The sequence below is a fragment of the Hordeum vulgare genome, chromosome 7H (genome assembly GCF_904849725.1).
Source record: "Hordeum vulgare subsp. vulgare chromosome 7H, MorexV3_pseudomolecules_assembly, whole genome shotgun sequence".
NCBI lineage: Eukaryota > Viridiplantae > Streptophyta > Magnoliopsida > Poales > Poaceae > Hordeum > Hordeum vulgare.
The window spans coordinates 611,957,368-611,983,389 of record NC_058524.1 but is presented as its reverse complement, the minus strand read 5'-3'; the positions used below and the strand labels follow the sequence as shown (position 1 = coordinate 611,983,389).

At 45.5% G+C, this 26,022-nt stretch overlaps 2 protein-coding genes across 2 annotated transcripts in view; one reads left to right on the top strand and one right to left on the bottom strand.

Annotated features, from left to right (window-relative positions):
- Positions 1–19,816, top strand: part of LOC123409506 (pyrophosphate-energized vacuolar membrane proton pump-like) — a 32,840-nt gene extending 13,024 nt beyond the window's left edge. Inside the window, exons 4-8 of the mRNA XM_045102385.1 lie at positions 209–496; positions 630–1,009; positions 1,088–1,174; positions 1,260–1,637; positions 19,561–19,816. Coding sequence (XP_044958320.1) covers positions 209–496; positions 630–1,009; positions 1,088–1,174; positions 1,260–1,637; positions 19,561–19,816 — 1,389 coding nt within the window. The remainder of the gene's footprint in view (positions 1–208; positions 497–629; positions 1,010–1,087; positions 1,175–1,259; positions 1,638–19,560) is intronic.
- Positions 19,817–20,469: 653 nt separating this feature from the next.
- LOC123411678 lies at positions 20,470–21,037 on the bottom strand. The gene is made up of 2 exons (XM_045104640.1): positions 20,660–21,037; positions 20,470–20,544 (listed from the first exon to the last, which is right to left on the bottom strand). Exons 1-2 carry the CDS (start codon positions 20,977–20,979, stop codon positions 20,541–20,543), a joined length of 324 nt encoding a protein of 107 aa, XP_044960575.1. The 5' UTR covers positions 20,980–21,037; the 3' UTR covers positions 20,470–20,540.
- Positions 21,038–26,022: the final 4,985 nt, after the last annotated feature.

Below are 26,022 nucleotides of genomic sequence, written 5' to 3'. Positions count from 1 at the left end.
GGGCAGCATTTCTCCTCATCCATCTTGGTGGGCAGGACACCATTACTGCTTTCGCCATGGAGGATAACGACTTGTGGTTGAGGCATCTCTTGAATCTGTTGACCCAAATTGCACTAGCTTTATATGTATTCTGGAAGTCCATTGGAAGACACAGCCCTCAAATCTGCTTCGACGATGACATCTCTGTCGTGCCCTGCTACTGCTGCAGGAAGAGGTCAAGCTATTGGGGACGTGGCTGCAGGGCGACCGTGCCCTCACCTTCTGCCACCTCCTCGCCCGCAACGCCGTCAGGGCCAAGCCAACCCAACTCGCCTTCGGTACACCGTCAGGGCCAAGCCAGCCCAACTCGCCTTCAGGTTATGGTCTTGGTGGGTCTTCCATGGCTCTATTCGGAAGAGTTGGTGGAGGTATCTACACTAAGGCTGCTGACGTGGGTGCTGACCTTGTTGGCAAAGTTGAGAGGAACATTCCTGAAGATGACCCAAGGAACCCAGCTGTAAGTTCTCTTCTCATTTCTCAGCTTTTGGCTACTAATTTTAGGCAAATTAGCAGACATTGCTTACAATTTATATTGTGACTATTTTGCTTCATGACATATCCTTTGCTGAACATGGAACTCTTGTTTGCAGGTGATTGCTGATAACGTCGGTGACAATGTTGGTGATATTGCTGGAATGGGATCAGATCTCTTTGGTTCATATGCAAAGTCTTCCTGCGCTGCTCTTGTTGTTGCTTCCATCTCATCTTTTGGAATCAACCATGATTTAACTGCGATGTGCTACCCACTGCTCGTGAGCTCTGCAGGCATCATTGTTTGCTTGCTCACCACACTCTTTGCACCTGATTTCTTTGAGATTAAGGCTACAAACGAAATTGAGCCTGCTCTGAAGAAGCAGCTCATCATCTCCACTGCTCTAATGACTGTTGGTGTTGCGGTCATCAGCTGGTTGGCTCTTCCAGCTAAGTTCACCATCTTCAACTTCGGTGCTCAGAAGGAAGTGTCCAATTGGTAATTTTGTGGGTCAATATTTGTTCAATTCTGCAATGTTGTACTTCCTTCTGATTATGCTTTCTTGATTTTTCACAGGGGCCTTTTCTTCTGCGTGGCAGTTGGTCTATGGGCTGGTCTGATTATTGGATTTGTGACTGAATACTACACTAGCAACGCCTACAGGTAACTAAAACATTAGTTTCTAGTTATATTATTGTTCATATTTTATGTTATTGTGCCTTATCCCCCAGCTGTTTCCTTGTGGCAGCCCTGTGCAAGATGTTGCCGATTCCTGCAGAACTGGTGGTGCCACCAACGTCATCTTCGGTCTTGCTCTGGGGTACAAGTGTGTTATCATCCCAATTTTCGCTATTGCTGTCAGCATCTACGTCAGCTTCTCCATTGCTGCAATGTACGACATTGCAATCGCTTCTCTTGGCATGCTAAGCACAATGGCAACTGGTCTTGCCATTGATGCTTATGGTCCCATTAGTGACAATGCTGGTGGAATTGCTGAGATGGCTGGCATGAGCCACAGAATCCATGAGAGGACTGATGCTCTTGATGCTGCTGGCGCCACGTCTGCCCGGTGGATGGCTGTGGAAAGAAATTCTTCACGCACAAGCATCTGCTGCAGCACTGCGAGGTTCACACCTAAACGACGAAGCAGTTGAAGAAGGCTACAAGAGAGGAGAGGACTCCAAGAGATCATCCGATGCGCGTCGAAGGGTACACTTGTGGCATCGAGGGCTGCTGGATGAGCTTCGACATGAAAAGGGAACTATCCCTGCATGAGCGTGACTTGTGTGTGTAAGTGCATCTAGTGCCCCTTAGTGATTTTGGTGGTTTGAAGACTTATAGGTTAAGTATCTAATGTGTTTATAAGTGTACACAGGATCTATAAGTCATTGAGGAGTTTGAGATATTTGAAGAATATCGAGCCCTAAAAATATATGTCTTCAGTTGAAGAAATTGGTCTGAAGCTGAAGAAATGAATCACGAGGAATCTGCGATGAAATTGATATTCCTCATGAAGATATTGATATTGAGAAGATCGGTGGTTCCTGAAGAAAATCATTTTGAAGAAATTGAAGCGTGAAGATTTACGTTTTCTGTTTTACTTTCTTCGCAGTTGATGAATAGGAACATCGTACTGTTAAAGGGGGTCAAAGTAACACTATGGAATGGATTTCCTCATGATGCTCAACCCAAGCCAAATCCTACCAAAAGCCTCAAGTGAGGAATATGAGTGACACGAGGACTCTCACAGTTGAGGGTCCCGACCGTTTCGATAGCCACGCCAAGTCACTAGTCTTATCCACTCCAACGGTCATATTATTTAAGGGCATTAATGTCAAATCATGTCGGGATGCTCCCAGGCTATAAATAGCCTCCCCCCACAACCACTAGCTGGTTGGCTGCTCCGTTAAAAACTGACACTTGTCATAAGAGCAACCCAAATTCCTCAGAGCCTACGAGAGTAAATCATCAGTGAGGAAATACACCACCCACCGAAACCACAAACCAAACCTAGTGATTGAGCATCACTGAAGAAGTTGTTCCTGTGTGGGACTAAAGCCTTTTACCTTTGAGGACTGTGCATCCTCCAGACGATTAGGCGTCATGGTCTAGAGCAATCCAGCAGTCAATTGTGGATCGCCGGGTGACCGAGTTTGTGAGGGTTTGGAAGTCTGGCCTGAAGACTTACCACGAGTGTTGGGCGAGGACTGTGTGTCCTTAGCTCAAGGAGAATACGGTAGGGACTATGTGTCCCGGGACTGGGTGTCCTTTGGTTTCAATACCAAGCCGCTCCAAACCAGATGTACAACTGTCACAGCTGTTGGAACTGGGTCATCAACAACAGTCTTCACCAAGAATCGGGTTCTAATTCCTCAACTCTTTAATTTCTCTGTATTATGTGTTGATGACTTTCACTGTGACTGTTTGAAGAATTTGCTGAAGACTTTCTCTAAATTTCCTCAACCCCAAATTCTTCACAATAGTTAATCATCATCTCTATTCTGCGTGCCTGCTTACTGTGCAATCTGTTTTCATAATCTTCACTCGGTAATACTGCTGTTGTGAACGATTGCACGACTGATCCTTAACTGTTTCCGCTGTAAGTTAGTCATCAGTGAGGAATTTCCTCAAAAGGAATTTCCTCAGTGATGAAATTCTAAAAATCTCCTATTCACCCCCCCTCTAGTCGATATAACGCACTTTCCATTGGTATCAGAGCAAGGTACTCCCTTATTCTGTATGATTTTGGTTTAACCACCTAGAGTTTTAGTTATGTCGACTGCAGGCATGTTTAAGGTGACTGCAGCATGTCCTACCTATGAGGGAAAGAATTTTCCCTTCTGGAAGAACAAAATGCAAATGCATCTACAAGCTATAGACAATGATCTCTGGTATATTGTGGAAAATGGTGTCCCCATCATTTCTGCTAGTGTCACTGCAGCTGATGTGAAGAAATTCAAGCAACTCGATTCTCAAGCGAAGAACATCATCTGTGGTCATCTGAGCCCTGGTCAGTTTGGAAGAGTAAGTGCCTTAGGCTCTGCAACACTGGTCTGGGAGAGACTGTGCAAGGTAAATGAAGGAGTATCAACCCAACGCGACTCTCGTGTTGATATTCTTCGCAATATCTTCAATCGCTTCAAGAGACATGACAATGAAAGCTGCCAAGACACCTTTGATCGCCTCACTGACATATCAAACGAACTGCAAGCACTGGGAGCTCGAGACATCACTGATCACGAAGTTGTGAAGAAACTGCTGAGATCTTTGGATTCTTCATTTGACACTTTAGTTCTGATGATTCAAGAAAGACCAGACTACAAGATGCTAGATCCTGCTGATATCCTGGAAAGGCTAAATACTCATGAATTCCAGCTAGAAGAAAAGAGAGATCTATATGGACAAAGCTATTCCAGACCACATGCACTGAAGGCAAGAGCAATTTCCTCATCTGAAGAAGAAGACACAGATGACAGCAGTTGTGACCCTGAAGAATTTGGTCAGGAACTTGCAATGCTTGTGAGGAAATTCCAGAGATTTACACGACGAGGCCAGTTCAGTAAATCATCAAGAAGAGACATGCGGAAATCAGAATCTGCATCTGAGGACTACAAGAAACGGACCTGTCACAAGTGCAAGAAATCAGGTCATTACATTGCTGATTGTCCTCGCTGGGGAAAGGAATCAAAGAAGAAGAAATACAAGGATGACAGTTCTGATGACTCAAAGAAGAAGAAGAAATCTTCAAAATCCTCATCTTCAAAGTCCTCCTCACACAAGAAGACTAGCTTCAGAAAGGCTCGGGCACTTATTGGCAAGGAAATGGATTCCGAGGCAGAATCAGAGGAATGTGATGAAGAAGAAGGCTCTGGAGAAGACTCAGAATCCGGACAGGCTAGTCTTGCACTAGCAACCACTTTCGTCAGCAAGTCAATCTTCAATCTTGAAGAAAATGATTGCACCATCCATACTGATGAATATGCTGATGACTTCGCTCCAACCTATTGCTTCATGGCGAAAGGTTCAAAGGTATCAAATAATGCCTCCTCCTCTGATTCAAGTGACTGTGAACATGATGATTACAAAAAACCCAGTTACAGTACACTTGCCATCATTGCCACTAAACAACAAACCGCTCTGGAAAAGCTTCAAAAACTGCTAGACAAAAGTGATGATCTGTTGAATGATGAAATGAATCTTAATCAAATCCTCGCTGATGACATGAAAAATCTTCAGTCTAGATTTGATATTCTTCAGGATCGTTATGATACACTCCTCACTGATCATTAGAAGCTTTCCTACGAATTTCTTCAAAGGAAGCTTGATCTTGAGAAGCTGAGGATGTCTTATGATGATCTTCGTATGGAAAATGATTCATTACTAGCTCAACAGATTAGCGCTAGTCAAGTAGAATTTATTCCTCCATGTCTTAAGTGCATTGAACGTGAAACTGCAAATTCCTCACCAGAATCATCAAATGCTACAAATGCTTCAACTCCACCTGATGTGTCTATTTCCTCACTTGAGGAAAACACAAATGTCACTGATGAAAATGCAGGGTTGAAGGAATTGTACGTGACAGGCATGTACAAAACCCTCAAAGGACATCAAATCCTTTGTGATGTGCTCAAAAAGTAGATCTTGAACAGGAACCCGAGGAAAGAAGGAATTGCCTTTGAGAGGAAATTGAATGCTGATGGATCTTATTGGAAACCTAAGTAGTATCCCAAAACCTCATGGGTTGCTGCTACTGGGCCTCCTTTTGATCCATCTAATCTAACTGGCTTCTCATGTGAATTATCCTATTCCTCGGATGAGTCATTTGATTCCAACTATAAACTGTTCAAAAATCAATCTGGTGAAGTATTTGCTCGATATGTTGGAACTAACTGCAGGAATGGCCCTCCTCTGAGGAAAATCTGGGTTCCCAAAAGCTGTCTTGAAAATCTTCAAGTGAATGTCCTCATGACATCACCTCTGAAGAATCTGAACCCCAGATCAAATTCCTCAGGAGGACCAAAGTCTTCAAGAGGATCAAAATCCTCAACTGGTCAAAACTATGCTCGTACCCGTGCTTATGCATCTAACATGGAGGGAAACTACAAGGAATATGATTATGAGCGCTACTCCTCAAATCATTTTGTTCATAAATCATCAAACCAGTTCTCTGCATACTCATATGAGTACTTTAACCCCCCTACTGTCAAGAGAAGTGCATTAGCTTCAATGCCACCTTTCTCATCTGGTGCTCGCAGGATGATGAACGCTTTGCCACCCCTTCAGATGTGGGTGGTGAAGAAATCAAACTAATCACTTCTGCAGGACAGGTCTCCAGATGAAAATCATCATTTGAAGAATTTGCTGGAGACCTGAGGAAATGCTTGATAGGACGCAAGCTAACGATTAATGAAATAGAAATATTTCACACGTCCTTATATTTCTGTTATGATGAAATCACTGAACTGATGAAATTAGTATCATATTCTTCAAATCTGAAGCATATGAGATGGTAAGCTGTACTAATTCATCTGCAGGATGACAAACCCAAGAATACTGAGTGGGTTCTCGATAGTGGCTGCACACATCACATGACTGGTGATAAAAGCCAACTGATGAATATGCCACTAACTCCGTCACCTCTGAAGCAAATCACATATGCTGATAAAGGTAAAAGCAAGGTATTGGGACTTGGCAAAGTAGCTATTTCCAAGGATAGGCATATGGACAAAGTGATGCTTGTTGAATCCCTTGGTTTTAACCTCATGTCAGTCTCGATGCTTTGTGATCTTGATATGATTGTTATCTATGGTAGATATAGATGTGTAGTCATCTTGGAATCTGACAGATCCAAAGTGTTTGAAGGTGTAAGAAGAGGGGATTTGTACATTGTTGACTTCTCTACAGGTCCTCAACCAGCCACTTGCTTACTAGCAAAAACCTCAGAAGGATGGTTGTGGCACCGAAGACTAGGTCATGCAGGCATGAGGAATTTGCACACACTTGCAAAGAAGAAGCATGTCATTGGCATCGAATCAGTCAAATTCCTCAAGGATCATCTCTGCGGTGCTTGTGAATCTGGGAAAATGACCAGATCCAAGCATCCCTCCAAAACCATCATGACCACTACACGTCCATTTGAATTGCTTCATATGGATTTATTTGGACCTACTCACTATGCAACACTAACCAATGCAGCATCTCTATATGGCTTTGTCATAGTTGATGATTATCCCAGATACACTTGGGTGCATATTATAGTGTATAAAACTGAAGTGCAGGAAATCTTCAAACGATTTTCTTCAAGGGCCTCGACGAACTTCGGCATCAAGATCAAACATATCAGGAGTGATAATGGAACCGAGTTCAAAAACACTGGTCTTGATGATTATCTTGATGAACTTGGTATTACTCACGAATTGTCTGCTCCTTATACTCCTCAGCAGAATGTTGTCGTCGAAAGAAAGAACAGGACTCTGGTTGAAATGGCAAGAACTATGCTTGAAGCATATCAGACTCCTCGTCGCTTCTGGCCTGAAGCAATCAACATTGCATGCCATATCATCAACAGGGTATATCTTCACAAATTCCTCAAGAAAACCTCATATGAACTCCTCACTAACAAGAAACCCAATGTAAGTTATTTCAAAGTCTTCGGTGCAAAATGTTGGATTAGAGATCCTCATCATAGCTCAAAATTTGCACCTAAGGCACATGAAGGTTTTATGCTCGGTTATGGAAAGGACTCGCACACCTACAGAGTCTTCAACAACTATCACAACAAAGTTGTTGAGACTGTAGATGTGCGGTTCGATGAAACTAATGGCTCGCAAAGAGAGCAATTGCCTTCTAATCCAGATAAGCTGTCTCCTGAGGAAGCAATAAAGCTTAAGCCTACGGAAGACATTGTCCCCACTGAGGAAATTGGTGAAGAAACGATCCCCATCGCTGATGAAAGCCAAGAAGATGCTCCTGAGGAAATTGCAACAGCACCACTTCCTCAGCCCAGACAAAATCCTCAACCAGCTCATCCGAGGATTGCAAATGAAGTAGAACTTGACAAAATCCTCAACGACATCAACGCGCCAAGTCCTCTCACTCGCTCAAAAGCTTCACACTTAGTTAACTTTTGTGGGCATTTTTCTTTTGTATCCATCTCAGAACCCTCAAAGGTAGCTGAGGCTTTTCTGGAACCAGAGTGGATCCAAGCCATGCAAGACGAACTTCTTCAATTCAAGCTGAATGACGTGTGGGAGCTCGTCAACGACCAGATCCTCGCAAGCATAACATCATCGGCACCAAGTGGATTTTCCGAAACAAGCAAGATGAGGACGGTCAAGTGGTGAGGAACAAGGCACGACTTGTAGCCCAAGGCTACACCCAGGTTGAAGGAATAGATTTCGATGAAACTTTTGCACCTGTTGCTAGACTTGAAGCTATTCGAATTCTACTTGCTTATGCTAATCATCATAACATCATCTTATATCAAATGGATGTGAAAAGTGCATTCCTCAATGGTAAGCTTGAGGAAGAAGTATATGTTGCTCAGCCCCCAGGTTTTGAGGATCCAAAGAATCCAGACAAAGTCTTCAGACTCAAAAAGGCTCTGTATGGCCACAAGCAAGCCCCTCGGGCATGGTATGATACATTGAAGGAATTCCTCATGAAGAAAGGCTTCAAACCTGGTTCACTCGATCCAACTCTTTTCACAAAATATTATGATAATGAGCTGTTTGTATGTCAAATATATGTTGATGACATCATATTTGGTTGTACTGACAAAAGATACAGTGATGAATTTGCCTATATGATGAGTGAAGAATATCAGATGTCCATGATGGGGGAGCTGAAATTCTTCTTAGGTCTTCAAATTCGTCAACAAAACAATGGAATCTTCATATCACAGGAGAAATACCTCAAGGATGTTCTGAGGAAATTTGACATGCATGAATGCAAAGGTGCCAAGACTCCAATGCCTACCAACGGTCACCTCGGCACTGATGAAAATGGTAAAGATTTCGATCAGCAGGTATACCGTTCTATGATTGGCTCTTTATTGTATCTATGTGCATCTAGGCCAGATATAATGCTTAGTGTTTGCATGTGTGCACGTTTTCAAGAAAAACCGAAGGAATCACACCATAAGGCTGTGAAACATATTCTTCGATACTTAGCTCACACACCAACACTAGGATTGTGGTATCCCAAGGGCTCCAATCTTCATCTGGTAGGGTATTCTGATTCAGACTATGCTGGTGACCGTGTGGATCGCAAGTCAACATCTGGCACATACCATTTCCTCGGAAGATCACTAGTTTGTTGGTCCTCAAAGAAGCAGAACTGCGTATCACTCTCCACTGCCGAAGCTGAGTACATTGTTGCTGGTTCTTGTTGTGCTCAATTACTATGGATGAAGCAAACCCTCAAGGACTACGGCATCAACATGAAGAATGTGCCTCTCTACTGTGACAATGAGAGTGCTATCAAGATTGCATATAACCCAGTACAGCACTCGAAGACCAAGCACATCCAGATTCGTCATCATTTTCTTCGGGACCATGTCCTCAAGGGCAATATCCTCATCGACCATGTGAAGACTGATGATCAACTGGCTGATATCTTCACTAAGCCCTTGGATGAGAAAAGGTTTTGCAAGTTGCGGTGTGAGCTAAATATCTTAGAGTCTTCAAATGTTTTGTAAAAACATGCACACATCCTAACACTTATGCAAAGTTGATGACTTAGATGTGCAACACATGATGAAACAATTTTATTCAACCAATGAAGAAAGTCACTCTGAATGTGAAGAAATTAACGAAGAAATTGATTCTCAGGGCCCTACGACAATTGTACGCGGCGTCTGTAATCAACATTCTTATATGGTGGGTAACGCCACCGCCCAATGTGAAATTCCTCAAGTTGATTTTCTTCAAATGATCAATTTCCTCACAATGCATTTTTCTTCAAAACAGCTGTTCTTCATTGTGACGATCTATTGCAAAATCTTCAAAAACACTTGATGACTTTCATTTGCCTAGGTAGACTGTGATTTCTAGTCCTCAACGGCATTCACTTATTGCTATTTCTTCAAGTTGATGTTTCTACTAAGTGAATGTGATCGGACCCTACTTTCCCTCTATGCTATACTTACCCACTCTATTCAATTCTTCATATGCGTTCTACTTGAAACTTTGTTCAAAATCCTCACTGCATCCTTGTCAGCTGATGATTTGGTAACAAAAATCCTCAAATCCTCAAAAATTGTTTTCTTCAAAGGAACAGTAACTGAACCCCCACTTCCCGCGATCGGATAACCACGATCTCCACTATCTCCACCGCATCGTACGGGAGCTACACGTGTCCTGCAGAGACGTAGAGGCAAGGGCTATTCGGTCCGAAACTTTCGCGCCAAACAGTAACTTTCGGGCTATAAATATGTCCTTAACACCTTCAGTATCTTCTTCACCTCATCTCTCTCCTGCCATCACACTCTCCATCGAACCCTAGCGCCACCGCTGGTTGTCTTGTCGCCGACAAGGAAGAGCTTCACTGCCTCAACCTTTTCGCCGCCCGGATCACGCCGGAGTCGGAACATCTACGTCCGCCGCCGCCGTAGACGTCCTCTGCTGCCAAGTTAGGATGCATTGGACACTTGACCGAAGAGCCTCTCCAACACCACCTTTTGTGTTCTTCGTTCGCACCTTCCATGGTAAATATATCTCATTTTTACAGCAGATTAGATCTGAAATTTTACCTCTCCCATGTGAAATCTGTTTTTCCTCAAGATACAATGCGCACATGATTCCTCAAACACTATTCATCACCACAATCATTGATGAACTAGCTAAGCATCTAAGATTTTCACGAGATTCCTCAATTCTGCGAATTTTCGGATCTGTACAACTCTGGAACCCAAGAACAGTATGCTTAAGCAAATTCCTCAACCACTGGTTATATTCCTCAAACTATCAAACTTTTTCATTTTCTTCAAATCTGAGAACGCATATGACCTCTCCAAATTCCTCGCAACTATACTCTGTTTACAGGTACACACATGTCAGCTGATGAATCTCTCGGTTCTCATCACATTAACTCATTTGCAGCGTTTTTGGAAGAAACTCTTCAAGGCTCATCAGAATCCTCAAGAGTTCAAAATCATCAGCAAATTCCTCATCTGAAGAAAATGGAGGAAGAGAGGAAACAGAAGGGAGGAAAGAAACTGGAGCAGAACACAGCTGTTGATATTCCTGATGACATATACATGGACTATTGCATGCCTGATGAAGAACCTGAGACAATGGCTAAAAAAAGATTAGGCTGCAGAAAATTGAACGCAGATGGGCACAGGAGTGGAAGGAGTACAGGTTTGTGACCCCAAAATATGCGAATAAATTCGCTTTGAAGCCTCCTGGCAGAAGGGCTCCACTTGAGGATCATCAAGTAGCTCATCCCTCAAGTCTTATGACACTTGATGACTACCCAGATGAAAAAGAAAGGCATGTGGCCAAGCTCAAGAAGCAAGCCGAAACAGCAGTGAAGAAATTTAATGAATCCTCAGCTCCTGCCTCCGGTGCTGCTCATTCCTCAGCAGCAGAAACTTCAGGCTCAGAGATTCCTCAAAAGCAGTCTGCACCATCAAAACCAAAGGCTCCAAAGCCTCAAGAGAAGTCTGGATAGGCTTCTGTCACAAAACCATCAGCGCCAAAACCCTCAGCTCCAAAACACTCAGCTCCAAAACCCTCGGTTCCAAAACAGTCAACACCAAAACCATCAGCGCCAAAACCCTCAGCACCCATCTCATCTACACCAAAGTCCTCAGCTCCACCTCCAAAACCAGTACAGAAGAAAGTCGTGAAGCCTACGACTGCCAGCTCCATCTCCTCACTCCCAGCTGCAACTAGCTCGGAGACAAAGTCTTCAACACCCCTTGTGAAGACTTTGGCAACTACTGAACCTGCACCTCTGCCCAGCCCCAGCAAAATCATCGCAGTCCCGTCTGCATCAGAGGGAAGTGATGATTATGATGATGAATCCCTGGAAGCCATCATCAGGAACAAGCAAGAAAGGGTAGCACAAGCATCAGGCAGTGCTATTCCTCTGGCCATGGACCCCAAGGTCCTCCTCGACTTCATCAATGTATGGTATGAAGACCCAAACACACCCATTGATGATTTGAAACTTCCTCCTCGCGTCAGCCACATGGTGGCCACCTTCATAAACGAAGCCAAGTGGAAGGAACAGAAGGCCAAGCAGGCAAAGATTGCAAAGGCCAGAAAGGAGAAATTCCTCAGGCAAAATCTCCTCAAGCTGACACCTGAAGCATTGGTTTCAACCCACGCAGAGCTGCAAGTCTTGACAGACAAGTGTGAGAAACTGTCAGACCGCAAACGCAGCAAACGCAATTTCATCAAGCTAGCCACTAGTGTTGTTGATGACTACAACAAACGTCACCCACCACCAGCACCAACTCCTCAGCCCCTGGTTGAACAGCCAGAAGATGCATCTCCTGATGAGGAGGAAATTCCTCAAGATGAGGAACAACACCAAGAGAGCCATGTTGATGAGCCGGTCATTGAAGAAATCATCACCGAGACCGCTCCTGATGAAATTGCAACCCCTGATGCAACTGCTCCTGATCCAGCTGCTTCACCAAAGCAGGCTGATGACTCTGTTCCAGCTGGTTCCTCACTACCAGCTGAAGAATCTGTAGAGAAAACACCTTCACCAAAAGCTTCAAAGGTGAAGAAGTTAATCCCGTCTGCATCAGACGCGAAAAAGACAAGAGCTGCTGAGAAGGAAGCGAAGAAGAGAAAAGCTTCCTCAGCAAAAGAAAAGATTGAGGCAAAATGCCTCAAGGAAACTGAAGAATCTGCCCCTCTGGACCCGGTGTCTCTAAATGTTGCACCTTCATATGAAATGGTCGTCATTGGTGACCAAACTACAAGGGCAGATGAGGAAATGAAGGATGCTGCCTCTGAGGAGCATACTAATGAGGAAATCCAGATTGATGACAGTCCTCAACCTCATATTCCTCACACAGAGACTACTCAAGCTTCAGCTGCAGCAGCTGATGAACCTGCTTCTGCCACAAAGTCAGCTGATGAAAACCAAGCTGAAGAAAATGTCCAGTCTGAGCAGGCTCCTCCCACTGAACAGGCTGACCAAACTCCTCAAGCTGAGAAGGAAGAAGAAATTCCTCAGCCTGAAGCTCAGCCAGAGCAAGAAATACCAGCTGATGAAATTCCTCAACCTGAGGAAACTGCTGAAGAAAATGTTCCCGCCCCTGACAATGACTTCATTGTGCTCAACCCCGAGACTGCCATGGTTGTTTCCCCTCCCATTCCTCAGCACAATATCAAGCCAGTTCAGCGCCAGCCATTCTCGAAACGGCCAAAGTTTCAGAAAGAAAATTTCTTTGAGGAACACATGTATTTCATCGGCGAGAATCCCTATGACAAGCCTCAAATGAGGCATCTGAAGTTTTGGACAAGGACTTGGATGAACTACTATGCTTCTGTGCTCTGTGGACGCAACAAGATATTCCAGCACAGGCACATTCCTCATGATGAACTTGAAGAAATTCGCTGCATGGAACCAGTCCTGAGTGTACTCCATGATGCAGGTTTGCTCCCTATGTGCTCAGACATATCAGATTGGAATAGTGAGCTTATTCTTCAGTTCTATGCAACTCTGCACATCTCGGGCAATGCTGATGACATCAACACTTGGGTGTTCGACTGGATGACCCAAAACACTCACTACAAGGCTCCAGCGTCTGAACTCCTCAGAGAACTGCCCGTACCAATTCCTTCAGACGGGGCAGTGAAGCTTTATGGTGAGCGTGAGCTGCCAAATGGAATGATGGAAGTCCTCATGAAGCCTTTGGCTGCAGGAAAACCCTCAAGAACCTCATTCCTCGTCCATGAGCTCAAGTACACACCCCGGTCTGTCTATCGCATTCTCTGCAGTGTGCTCGCGCCAATCAAAGGCCATGACGATGAAGAAGATGTTGTCGGCCTCATGAAGAATATCCTCTTCAACATCATTCACGGTATCCCCATGAATATCCATGATTTCTTCTTGAGGACTTTGGCTGACAATGCAATGTGCCCCTATGATCACAAAATTTATGCACCGTGGATCATGAGATTCCTCGGGACTAGGACAGGCATCAACTTCCACGCAGATTTCCAAAACCATGTCGGTTATATGCCTCCTATCCGGGTCAACAAGAAGACTTTCGAGCCCATTGAGGGAAAAGGAAAGTCTGTGATTGATGAAGGCAACAGGCCCCTTGATGGCCAGTTCAAAGAACCAGATGCATATTCCTCATGGGACGATACTGAGACTCGTCCACCCAGCCCTGTTCCTCCTCGCGTGCTAAACACCAGAGAGCTTCTTCTCAGTCTTCATCAGAAGGTAGATCACAACCACAAATGGGTCAAACGCCAGTTTGGTGCCATTGTGAAAACCCTCACTGAGACCCAGAACTCTGTGAAACTTAATCATCACTATCTGCATGAGGTTTTCGATCGCACCTCGGCCACTCTTGCACATTTGAAGACCCAGATTGAGCTTGAAGAAATGAACTTTGAGCAAGACTTTGAGTGGTCGTGGCCTCCCAAGAAGAAGTTCAGGCCCATTCCAGTGCCAGATCTTGAAGACAGCTCCTTCTCGTCATTCCGCACCGCCGAATCTGATGAGGAACAACTCGACACCGCAACAGGCCCAAGGAAGAAGACTACACCCAAGAAGCGTCAAGGATCTTCATCAACCAGCAAGAAATGAAGTCTTCATGGGCGTTAGTCCTCAGTTTGTCCCTTTTTGTCACTTGATGACAAAGGGGGAGAAACTTGAGAGTTAGTCTTCAAACGGGATTTATTTTTGGGGCTTATGAACTATATCTAAGTTACAAACTCTTGGCTCTTCTGAAGCTTTTATGTAATGAGTTGTAACTTAAGCCCGATGGTACTCTCACGCCTTTTGAACGTTTTTCTTCGCATGCTTATTCCTCAAGTTTTAATGCACGCATGCTGGAATTCGTCAGATACCATTTGCCATCATGCATCTTCATTTCCTTCATATAATATGTTATATGTATGCATGATTTACAAGATTCAGGGGGAGATCTCCATGATATAAATCATCAATGTGCATATGCTATAATAGCAAAATCCTCAAGGTATGCACATCTTCAGGGGGAGTCTCTGTGAATCTTGTATTCAAATTTCTCAATTGAGTATTTACACTGCACATTTTTATTCCCTGCTGAAGACTTAACCTAATTGTCATCAACCACCAAAAAGGGGGAGATTGTAAGTGCATCTAGTGCCCCTTAGTGATTTTGGTGGTTTGAAGACTTATAGGTTAAGTATCTAATGTGTTTATAAGTGTACACAGGATCTATAAGTCATTGAGGAGTTTGAGATATTTGAAGAATATCGACCCCTAAAAATATATGTCTTCAGTTGAAGAAATTGGTCTGAAGCTGAAGAAATGAATCACGAGGAATCTGCGATGAAATTGATATTCCTCATGAAGATATTGATATTGAGAAGATCGGTGGTTCCTGAAGAAAATCATTTTGAAGAAATTGAAGCGTGAAGATTTACGTTTTCTGTTTTACTTTCTTCGCAGTTGATGAATAGGAACACCGTACTGTTAAAGGGGGTCAAAGTAACACTATGGAATGGATTTCCTCATGATGCTCAACCCAAGACAAATCCTACCAAACGCCTCAAGTGAGGAATATGAGTGACATGAGGACTCTCACAGTTGAGGGTCCCGACCGTTTCGATAGCCACGCCAAGTCACTGGTCTTATCCACTCCAACGGTCATATTATTTAAGGGAATTAATGTCAAATCATGTCGGGATGCTCCCAGGCTATAAATAGCCGCCCCCACAGCCACTAGCTGGTTGGCTGCTCCGTTAAAAACTGACACTTGTCATAAGAGCAACCCAAATTCCTCAGAGCCTACGAGAGTAAATCATCAGTGAGGAAATACACCACCCACCGAAATCACAAACCAAACCTAGTGATTGAGCATCACTGAAGAAGTTGTTCCTGTGTGGGACTGAAGCCTTTTACCTTTGAGGACTGTGCATCCTCCAGACGGTTAGGTGTCATGGTCTAGAGCAATCCAGCAGTCAATTGTGGATCGTCGGGTGACCGAGTTTGTGAGGGTTTGGAAGTCTGGCCTGAAGACTTACCACGAGTGTTGGGCGAGGACTGTGTGTCCTTAGCTCAAGGAGAATACGGTAGGGACTGTGTGTCCCGAGACTAGGTGTCCTTTGGTTTCAATACCAAGCCGCTCCAAACCAGATGTACAACTGTCACAGCAGTTGGAACTGGGTCATCAACAACAGTCTTCACCAAGAATCGGGTTCTAATTCCTCAACTCTTTACTTTCTGTGTATTATGTGTTGATGACTTTCACTCTGACTGTTTGAAGAATTTGCTGAAGACTTTCTCCGAATTTCCTCAACCTCAAATTCTTCACAATAGTTAATCATCATCTGTATTCTGCATGCCTGCTTACTGTGCAATCTGTTTTTATAATCTTCACTCGGTAATACTGCTGTTGTGAACGATTGCACGACTGATCCTTAACTGTTTCCGCTGTAAGTTAGTCATCAGTGAGGAATTTCCTCAGTGATGAAATTCTTAAAATCTCCTATTCACCCCCCTCTAGTCGATATAACGCACTTTCAGTGTGTTCTAGATGATTGTTAAGATGGTCAAAACTATGCTTCCTCTAGGTTAATTTGTTTGTCAACTTGCGTTCAATGTATGTGCATGTTTATAAACATATTTTCATTGTGGTGTAATATGTGTTTATCTTGAACCTTCTTGTGGGTGTGAGGATAATAATTGAATATTTTTAGAGCTGGTAGTATAACCTGTGGCACACCTGGGAGGCATACTAATGGCACACCTGGGAGGCCTACTAATGGCGCACTTGGGAGGCATACTAATGGCGCACCTGGGAGTCATACTAATGGCGCACCTGGAAGGCATACTAATGGCGCACCTGAGAGGCATACTAATGGCGCACCTGGGAGGCATACTAATGGCGCACCATGAGCTATACTAATGGTGCACTACCTGATGCGCCATTAGTATATCAGATACTAATGGCGCACCTGTGGTGCGCCATTAGTAAAAAATTCTAATGGCGTGATGCTAGTGGCGCACCTATAGTGCGCCATTAGTAGCCAAAACAGGTGCGCCACTAGCAGGCCTTTTCCTAGTAGTGCGTCTCCATCGTATCTACTTTTCCAAACTCTTTTTCCCTTGTTTTGGACTCTAATTTGCATGATTTGAATGGAACTAACCTGAATTGACGCTGTTTTCAGCAGAATTGCCTTGGTGTTGTTTTTGTGCAGAAATCAAAGTTCTCCAAACGTCCTGAAAATTTACGGGGAGCATTTTTGGAAATATGTAAAAAACTGCGCCAAGATCCACCTGAGGGGGTGGGCCAGTGGGCCACAAGCCCTACCTCCGCCACCCCCTGGTGGCGGTGGGCAAGCTTGTGGGGCCCACACGGCTCTGCCGCCCCCAACCTTAGCTCTATAAGTTCACTTTCGTCCTAGAAAAAGAAGATTTTGTTGCGTTTGCGATACGGAGGCGCCGCCACAACCTGTTCTTCATCTGGAGGGAAGATCTAGAGTCCGTTTTGGGCTCCGGAGAGGGGAAATCGTCGCCATCGTCATCCTCAACCTTCTTCCCTCTCCAATTCCATGAAGCTCTTCATCGTTCATGAGTAATCTATTCGTAGGCTCGTTGGGCGGTGATGAGTAGGATGAGATCTATCATGTAATCGAGTTAGTTTTGACGAGGATTGAACCCTAGTATCCACTATGTTCTGAGATTGATGTTGCTACTACTTTGCCATGCTTAATGCTTGTCACTATGGCCCGAGTGCCATGATTTAAGATCTGAAATTATTATGTTGTCACCAATATATGTATGTTTTAGATCCGATCTTGCAAGTTGTAGTTACCTACTATGTGTTATGATCCAGCAACCCCGGAGTGACAATAACCGGAACCACTCCCGGTGATGACCATAGTTTGAGGAGTTCATGTGTTCACCAAGTGCTAATGCATTGGTCCGGTTCTTTATTAAAAGGAGAACCTTAATATCCCGTAGTTTCCTTTTGGACCCTGCTGCCACGGGAGGGATGGACAATAGATGTCATGCAAGTTCTTTTCCCTAAGCACGTATAACGACACACGGAATGCATGCCTACATCACATTGACGAACGGGAGCTAGCCACATATCTCTCCGTGTTATAACTGTTGCATGATGAATATCATCCAAACAAATCACCGACCCATTGCCTACGAGTTTGTCCTACTGCTGCTGTTACTACTATTGTTGCTGCTGTTACTTGTCTTGCTCTGCTGCTGTTACTTGTCTTGCTCTGTTACTACTGTTGCTACTACTGTCGCTTGCTACTGTTGCTACTTGCTACTGTTGTCACTACTGTTGTTCCTTGCCACTGCTATTACTCGTTACATTGTGCTACCTGCTACAATCTTGATCGATGGTCGCTGACGGGAGCTGACAATTTCCGTCAACGAGGCAACTTGGCGCCATTGATACAATCGTTAGAAATAGTGTGCCGTGTCAACAGATCGTTTCTGACACCGTTGTTATCATACTACTTTGTTGTTACTACTTTGCTTGCAGATAGTAATCTTTCAGGTGTGGTTGAATCTGACAAATTCAGCTGCTAATACTTGAGAGTCTTCTCTCACCTCCCGTCGTGCGAACCAACAAATTTGGGTTGAATACTCTATCCTTGAAAACTGCTGCGAACCCACGCGCTGGTGGGCCATCAACAACATTCTTCTAGTTTCATTGTTCGGGAGTGCTAGTAGCATTCTTTTGGTGCCGTTGCAAGGGAAGGTTTGTTGTCACAGAATCAGCATTCGTCTAGCTATTGCGAGAGAGTGCCAGTCAACGGCCATCTTTATTAATTATTCAACATAGATCTAATAAGAACATACATCAAACCATCCGAAGTCAGCACTCACACCTAGGAAACTCGAGACTGTGGAGTGCTATCACTCCCCATATCTAAAACCGGTGCCATCACCGATCCATCCACAAAACGTATCGGAACCAACAGCCGGTGCAGCAGACCTAAAGCGTACATCACATGCACACGTTTTAGACGCCGCCATCATCATCAGGCCGCTGACCCATCTTCAGGAGAGAGATCTGTATCATCCTTGCCAGTCCGTCCATCCGTTGACGCCACCACGGCTCGTCAGTCCAGACGCGAAGATTCTGAAAGATCTGTCGTGCGTAGCACCCGCCGACCAGGCATGACACAGCGTAGCACCTGTCAGCCAGGCATGACTTGACATCTCCACCGAAAGCTCCGTGCAAGATGATCGATGCCACCACGGCGCCAAATAGCGCCACCGCCCTGCGCTCATTCGTCCAGACAACGAAGATTCTGGAAGAACTGTCGTGCGTAGCACCAACCAACCAGGCATGACTCAGCGTAGCACCTGTCGACCAGGCATGACTTGACGGTTCCACCAAATCTTTGGGCCAGACGAAGCCGCTCCATCTCCTGCCTCTGTCATTCAATGTTGCTCCACAAACGATGCTCCCAAGAGAGAAACGACACCGTCTGATCTGGAAAGTCAGATCTTAGGGTTTCCACCGAAGCAGTGCCCACCACTAGCAACTGTCCAGGACCCACATAGTGCCCACCACCACTCAGCCCTCAAGGCGATGCCTTCAAGAAGGTCACGACGTTAAGGATGTCGCCGCCGCCCACCGGTGTTAGGGTTTTCACCCGAGAGGCACTGAGGTAGGAAGTGAGCAGACGTAGACCGACATCTCCAAGAAGAACAACGGCGCCCTTGAGCATCGTCGTCGGCGCGGCCGGCCAGGGCCGACCAACGGGTTTCCCTTTATCTGAATCTTATCCACCAGCTTCATCCGCACCCACGCCGGCAACGTCAGGAAACCACGGGAGAGAAGCACGCCGCGGGTATCTGGATCAATGAAGATCCAATCTGAACAGTGACGAGTACCACCACCCTGCGCTGGCCGACGGCGTCCGGGCGCCGGATCCAGAAGGATCTGTCCCGAACTCAACGACGCACGCGACCACCATGTCTTGCCCCTCCCGCCGCCGCCACACCGCGCCGCAAGAACGAACCCCAGCCCTCGACGCGCTCCGCACGCCGCCGCGAGGATCCACATGCCCCGCCGCCGCACAGCACGCTAGTCCGTCGCCTTCTCACGATCGGCTGCCCCGCGCCAACCATGTTGCGTGAAGAGGAGAGGATCGCCGCCACCACCCCTGCCGGCCAGGCTTCGCCCGGCGGCGCTGCTGACGGCGGCGAGGATGAAGGAGGAGCGAGGGGGCTAGGACTGGTGGCGGCGGCTAGGGTTACCCCTGGTCCCCCACGGGGGGGACGGGAGGGGGCGACGGAGGGGGTTACGGGGGGCGACGGGCGTACATATAACATATTTAAATAATAAATATCGTAGGTTACACAATATTACAAACTCATTGATACCAATGCAGTTTACAAACTAAAATCCATCCTCTTAGTATTGTAAGATGTTTATTCCACAAGCATAACAGACACACGAACAATATATAGCAGGTCCAATGAACTGACCAAGCTGCTCCTGTGTTCAGACAAACACACTCCCAAGCCACACGAGGCAGTCAAACAACTGCTGCTTAGTCAATCACTCAAGGTGCACACACATCGGTGCGAGCAGCCAAGAACCATGCTGCTTCTTATTTGAAAGCCACAATGCTAGGTGCGAGCCACCACAAGCTCACACCTGACAGACACAAGAACACAAAGCAGCAGTAGGAGCTGATGGATCGATGACCGACACCATCAACATATCTCTTTCAAGCAATCCGGGAAGCACACAACAAACCAAACATATGCAAGAGGCAGCAGGACCTGCAGGATCGGGCGTCCATCTGGTCTCCCATTAAGGATGGAAGAACCACATCGGTGAAGCGCAGCGCAAGGATCACCTACACAATGTAAGTGGCAGAGTGCAGAAAAAAAGAGTGAATAACAAAGCTGACATCGAGTATGATGTTGGCAGTTCAGCAAAAATGGATTTGCTACATATGTAAGTGAGAGTACCTGAGCACGGAGACCCTGGGCAGTTTCTTCTTGTAGTAGCGTGAGTGCAGCGGCGCCTCGAAGTGGTCGGGGCACACCTCCCCGTCCCACTCAAGCGCGTCCCAGACGTCTTTCTCGATCTCGGCGGTTGGCTTCTTCATGTCTCCGCTACGGGTCCCCACCACCGGAAGCCGGCGCAGGGCCCAACATCCTCTGATCTTGATGGTCTTGAGATTTGGTGCCACCATCTTGACCTCGCATATCTGCTGCAGCACTGGCAGGTCGTGCAGGTGGATGGTGGCCAGCTTCGGGAATGCTACATCTTGGGTGGATATTTCCATTGGGTACCACAGTTGGTGTAGCACGAATACGTGTCTGAGTTGTCCGCAGTGGATGATGTGCAGGGTCTCCAAACTTGGGAAGGAGTTGACCCATACAAGGAGCACAAACTGAAGGCTGGGGCAAGAGCATAATCGTAGGCACCGCAGATTCCTGAATGAACCATCATTGTAGTCTTGGTAACCCGTTTTATTGCATACCCAGCGGGCCATCCGGAGATCTATCGCCCAGATGGTCTCCAGCTGCAAAAATCCACCTGATCGGATCGGGAAGAATTCATCCAACTTGGGGCACCTCTCCATGCGGCATTGCCTTAGAAACGTCCATTTTCCCGAAAACATACTTCCAATAGTCGAGACATCATGGACATGCAATGATTCAACAAACCTTGTCATCACACGTACGAGGGCATAATCAAAGACGTGGCTCCCTTCAGCAATCTCAATATGCCGATTAAACTTGTCAGTCGGAGGATTTGGGAAAACCTGCATCGGGGCATCACCAACTATGTCTTGGAGATCACTGTACCGGCCGTCTTGAACAACCTGCAGCAGGCCGAGTTGATCTCCATGCATGACGACCTTTTTCTCCTTGTAGGTCACTATGGATTGAACTGGTCCGTTAGACACCGGTGAGGTGGCATGGATATTAAAGCACACATCCTCAGGTTCATAATGATGAAACAGTGGATTCTCCAATGACCGAAAAAGCCTCGCATCCACAACACTGGCATGCACCTGCAGCCGAAATGATTTGTTCTGGTCAATGGACGGCGGACGACAGCCCGCTCCAGCTCGCGTGTCTATGCATAACAAATTCAAGGAAGGGATATCTGCCATGCTCCAAATTATTGCACAAAGGTTCTTACATCCTAGCAGAAATAATTGCTTCAGCATTGGGACTTCTAGCACCATAGTGCTGAAATCAAGTGTCTTAATTGCAGTTCCAGAGAGGTCAAGTTCGACGAGGTTGGGCAACCCACGCATAAACATATTTTCCAATTGTGTGCAGCCTTTGAGGGAAATACTAGACACACTAGCACCCTCCTTAGTAGTTGGGGTCGACGGGCGTTCTTGTTTGGCAGGCAGCTCAACAGTTGACGCCCGGTGGAAAGCTGGCCCATATCCGTCAAAGATAAAGGACTTCAGCGAGTGAGGTAGCCCATCAGGGACAAGGATATTTTTAAGATCATTGCAATCATCCAGAATGAGCACCTGGAGACTACTTGCTTTAGATATGCCGTTTGGTAGAATTTTCATCTCACTGTTGCCAGACAGGTCAAGTATTTCTAGCTTTTCCTTGTGCATGAATGAGTTGCCTAGGTATGCTGAAATATCTGGTCTAGAAGCAGGCTTGATAACCCGAAACCATCTTAGGTTTGGTAGCTGCCCTTGTAAGCGAGTTGTGTATTGCCAACACCAGACTCCCTCTATGCTTAGCTCCATGAGGTTATCCATGAGGCCCATCTTTTCTGGTGATAAGATTTCATTCCAAGCAGTGTAGCATAGGTCTAACACCCACAAGCTATCCAAGCAATCCCACTCAGTATGATCCTCTCCTTCACCGGTTCTGTCATCTGTACAGTGGTCCAGTCCAAGGAATCTTATGCTATGACATTTTAGAAAAGGGGGTGATGCAAAATTGAAGGCACAACAACAGAGAATTAGCACACCAAGGTTTCTGGAATGTTGAAATAAACTATTTGGCAATGCTGTTGGTTGACCAGATATTTGAAACTCCAAGAAGAATGATGATGTCTCTGCTGGTAAATTATTCATACCCAGTATTTCCCTATCCCTCAATGTGATTGAAATCCAACGGTATGAATCTTCTTCATATACACCATCTTCTTGAACTACAAGGAAAGGAAGCTTGAGATGTTTCTTGAACTTTGTGAGCACATCATCGTCCCACTCCCACCTTATCTCTCTATGCAATGCATCATTTATCTCCAATGTTACATCCTTTTGCAATATCCCATCACATATCCAATAACTGGACACAAGATCACCCCATGCAGAATTGGTCTTGTCAAAACTACATTGCAAGAATAGTTTGTACAAACAACAATCGACAACCATCATTGGATTGACTCCCTGGATCTGGATGCATGGATTGCCAGCAATTATGATAGCAGCCTCCTTACACAGTAGTGCATACCAGCCTCCAGTATGTAAATTCTCTATCATACCATGAAGCAAAAGATGTGTGTACCTCAGTCCTTTCACTAGTTCATGTTTTCTGTAATTTTGTATGGTCAATATTCTCCTTCTATAGCACCATATCATCAGATTGTCACCAAAACTTGTAATTGGAGGAACACCAAAGTTGGTTAGGTCAACAAATTCGTTTTCACTGCCATTATGAAAAATCAATGCAAATTTGTTGTATTTCAGGATTTCATAGATTTCTCTTGACACAATTGTTATCTCATTCCTAGAGCTTTCATCAACTCGTTCAAAATCATCCTCTTCATCCTCCTCATCCAGAATAGCCATTATTGAGCTTTGAAGCTCCAATTCCTCTGCGATTGCCCTCTGCAACCCTCTTCTATTTTTCCAATATGAGCAATCTATATGAATTATTTTATCAAAGCATAGTTTGGGAGTGGTTGTCCTATATGGGAGCACTTCCGCTATGGATCTAAGCACATCAGACGCCCCAAGTCGGTCCCAACCATGATAATAGATAACCCTATAATTTCTCAAGGCCTGAAGAACTCGGAATATCTCCTCTCTGCCATCATCAAAATTTCTGCCCAAGATACGCTGGATTTAAAACCCGTAATTAATTTAGACCATGTTTCCTAGAAGCATCACTAATCTAATTCATGCAAACACAAACTCTTAGTACACATGAATAAACAATGGGTGCATTAGTGAATTATACATGATTCCATACTTCCTCACAGGGTTCATTCATTATCATACTACTGAGAGACTAGCATGTTTCTTTCCCTTGTGTATTTACCGACCCGTACTTATAGAGCATTCTAGCTAACCACATAAATAGTTGCTTTTTCACATTTATAACTATGTCCGTCCCAGACGCCTGGTCCGTCCTCGGGTCACTGACATTGAAGTATGTATACATCGCATGCATGACTACAGGTTGGGTTGATGTATAAACACGCATGGGACATGAAAATCTAAACATAATTAGATGAAAGAAAACGATTAATTAGTAAGTTCATAAACATAATTTGCACAAGAGCATTACCCATGCTATGAATAGATGATACGCATACTCATGCATATTCAAGAAAAAGAGCATTACACATGAAGTAACCATGATGAAGTTCTCTATCAAGACCAACAAACAAAAGCAGCAGCAGATGAATCAATCTAACCCATCTCTGGTGAAGGTGCGTCACCACTGCCTACATGCACAGCAACGACAACATGTTACATTTGAGCCTCAGCACACCAATATTAATTATCCAGTAACACGCCGGGCAATTTTATCTAGAATACGTTACAAGGACAAGGTTGAAGTCTCAAACCGAGCTAACAGAATGTCACTATTTTAGTATTTTCAGAAGTATGTGTGTACCTTGATAGTAGACAGGAGGAGCACAGCCTGAGAAACAGAGACTCGGACCAAGGCTCCGCGATTTTTAACTACAGCTCCGCCTGCTCCGGGCGCGGAGTTGTGGAGCGGAGGACCTCAATTTCAAGTATTTGACTTCAGAACAGAGCAAGGTTTGGCCTATGGAATATGGAAATCAGCCCTTCCTTCTGTAAACTAAGAAAGGCACAATTCCTTGCGTGTTATCCCTATACTGGAAGTGTCCCTTTTTCTTTTCTCCAGAGCATGCAATGATGATGGTGCCTGGTAGTGTACACTAGAATTCTCTACAATCTGGTACTGCTAGTGATGTAAAGCAGCAGCAGCAAAGTAACACACGTCTTTTTTTTAAGTACAGTAACACACGCCTTTGCTCAAAGCAGACTCATAAACAGGCCCGGCGGACAATCTGGGGCACTTGGTGGAATGATACAATAAAATCAAAATGCATGTAAATACTTGTCACTCAGCCTGGACACGGTCCGGTCCGGTCCAGTCCCGGTCCGAGCCGGCGTTTGGACCGGCCGCCGGCGGTCCTGACCGGACCGGACCGAGCTGTCCAGCGGTCCGTATTTTCAGGACCGGCTCGAAAGTGAGCTAGGTCGGCCAGTCTTTTTAGGACCGTGAGGATCGATTGGAACATTCCTTTCAGCAGCTGTTTAGCTCCGATTTAGTTACAATTTAGGTCCTCGTTAGCTACAACAACAGCGGTTCCTGCAGTTTAAGTCCTAGGAGCTCCTGTTTGCAAAATGTGCTAGCTAGCTGCTTAACCAAGCATAGACTTGTACATTCAGTATTCCTTTGCTGTATTTTTGCAACGAATCTGTCAATGTAGAGTGCTGCCACATTGCACTACTGAACCATCTGCAACTTACTCCATGCCGAGACAACTTTACAGTACATTACAATGTACAGAAACTTCAGAAATTACAGCAGCAGCGCGCTTGTCCCCGAGGCGAGCTTGGTGCAAAAATGGAATTGCGAATGGACAGTGATCGCCGGAGATACGACCGAAGCTGAGGGAGACAAACACGGAAGTTTTTCCGGCGCTCGAACACCTTGGCGCGCGAACGACTTTTCTGTTTTTCACCTGATCGAGAACTCCTGAGCTGCTGCGGTGCACACACTACAGCGAGGTAAGCAGCGGCAAGCCTGGAGACATGGTGGTTTATACAAGGGCTGCCGATGGCCGTGAAGACGAGAAACAGCGGCGGGCACTGCTTCTGCATCAGTGCATGCACTAGTGGAAAACGGGCCTTTGGCCGGGACCCAGTCCCGGCCTGCCTCTGGGCCGGGACTAAAGGCCCGGCCACGTCGCCCCAAATCTCAATGCCTCCCTCGAGGCTTTAGTCCCGGCCCGTAAGGAGCCTTTAGTCCCGGTTCGTGTCCCAAACCGGGACTAAATGACTACGCGACGGGCAGTGGTGGTGGCAACCGTTCGTATCCCCCTTTAGTCCCGGTTGGTGGCTCAACCCGGG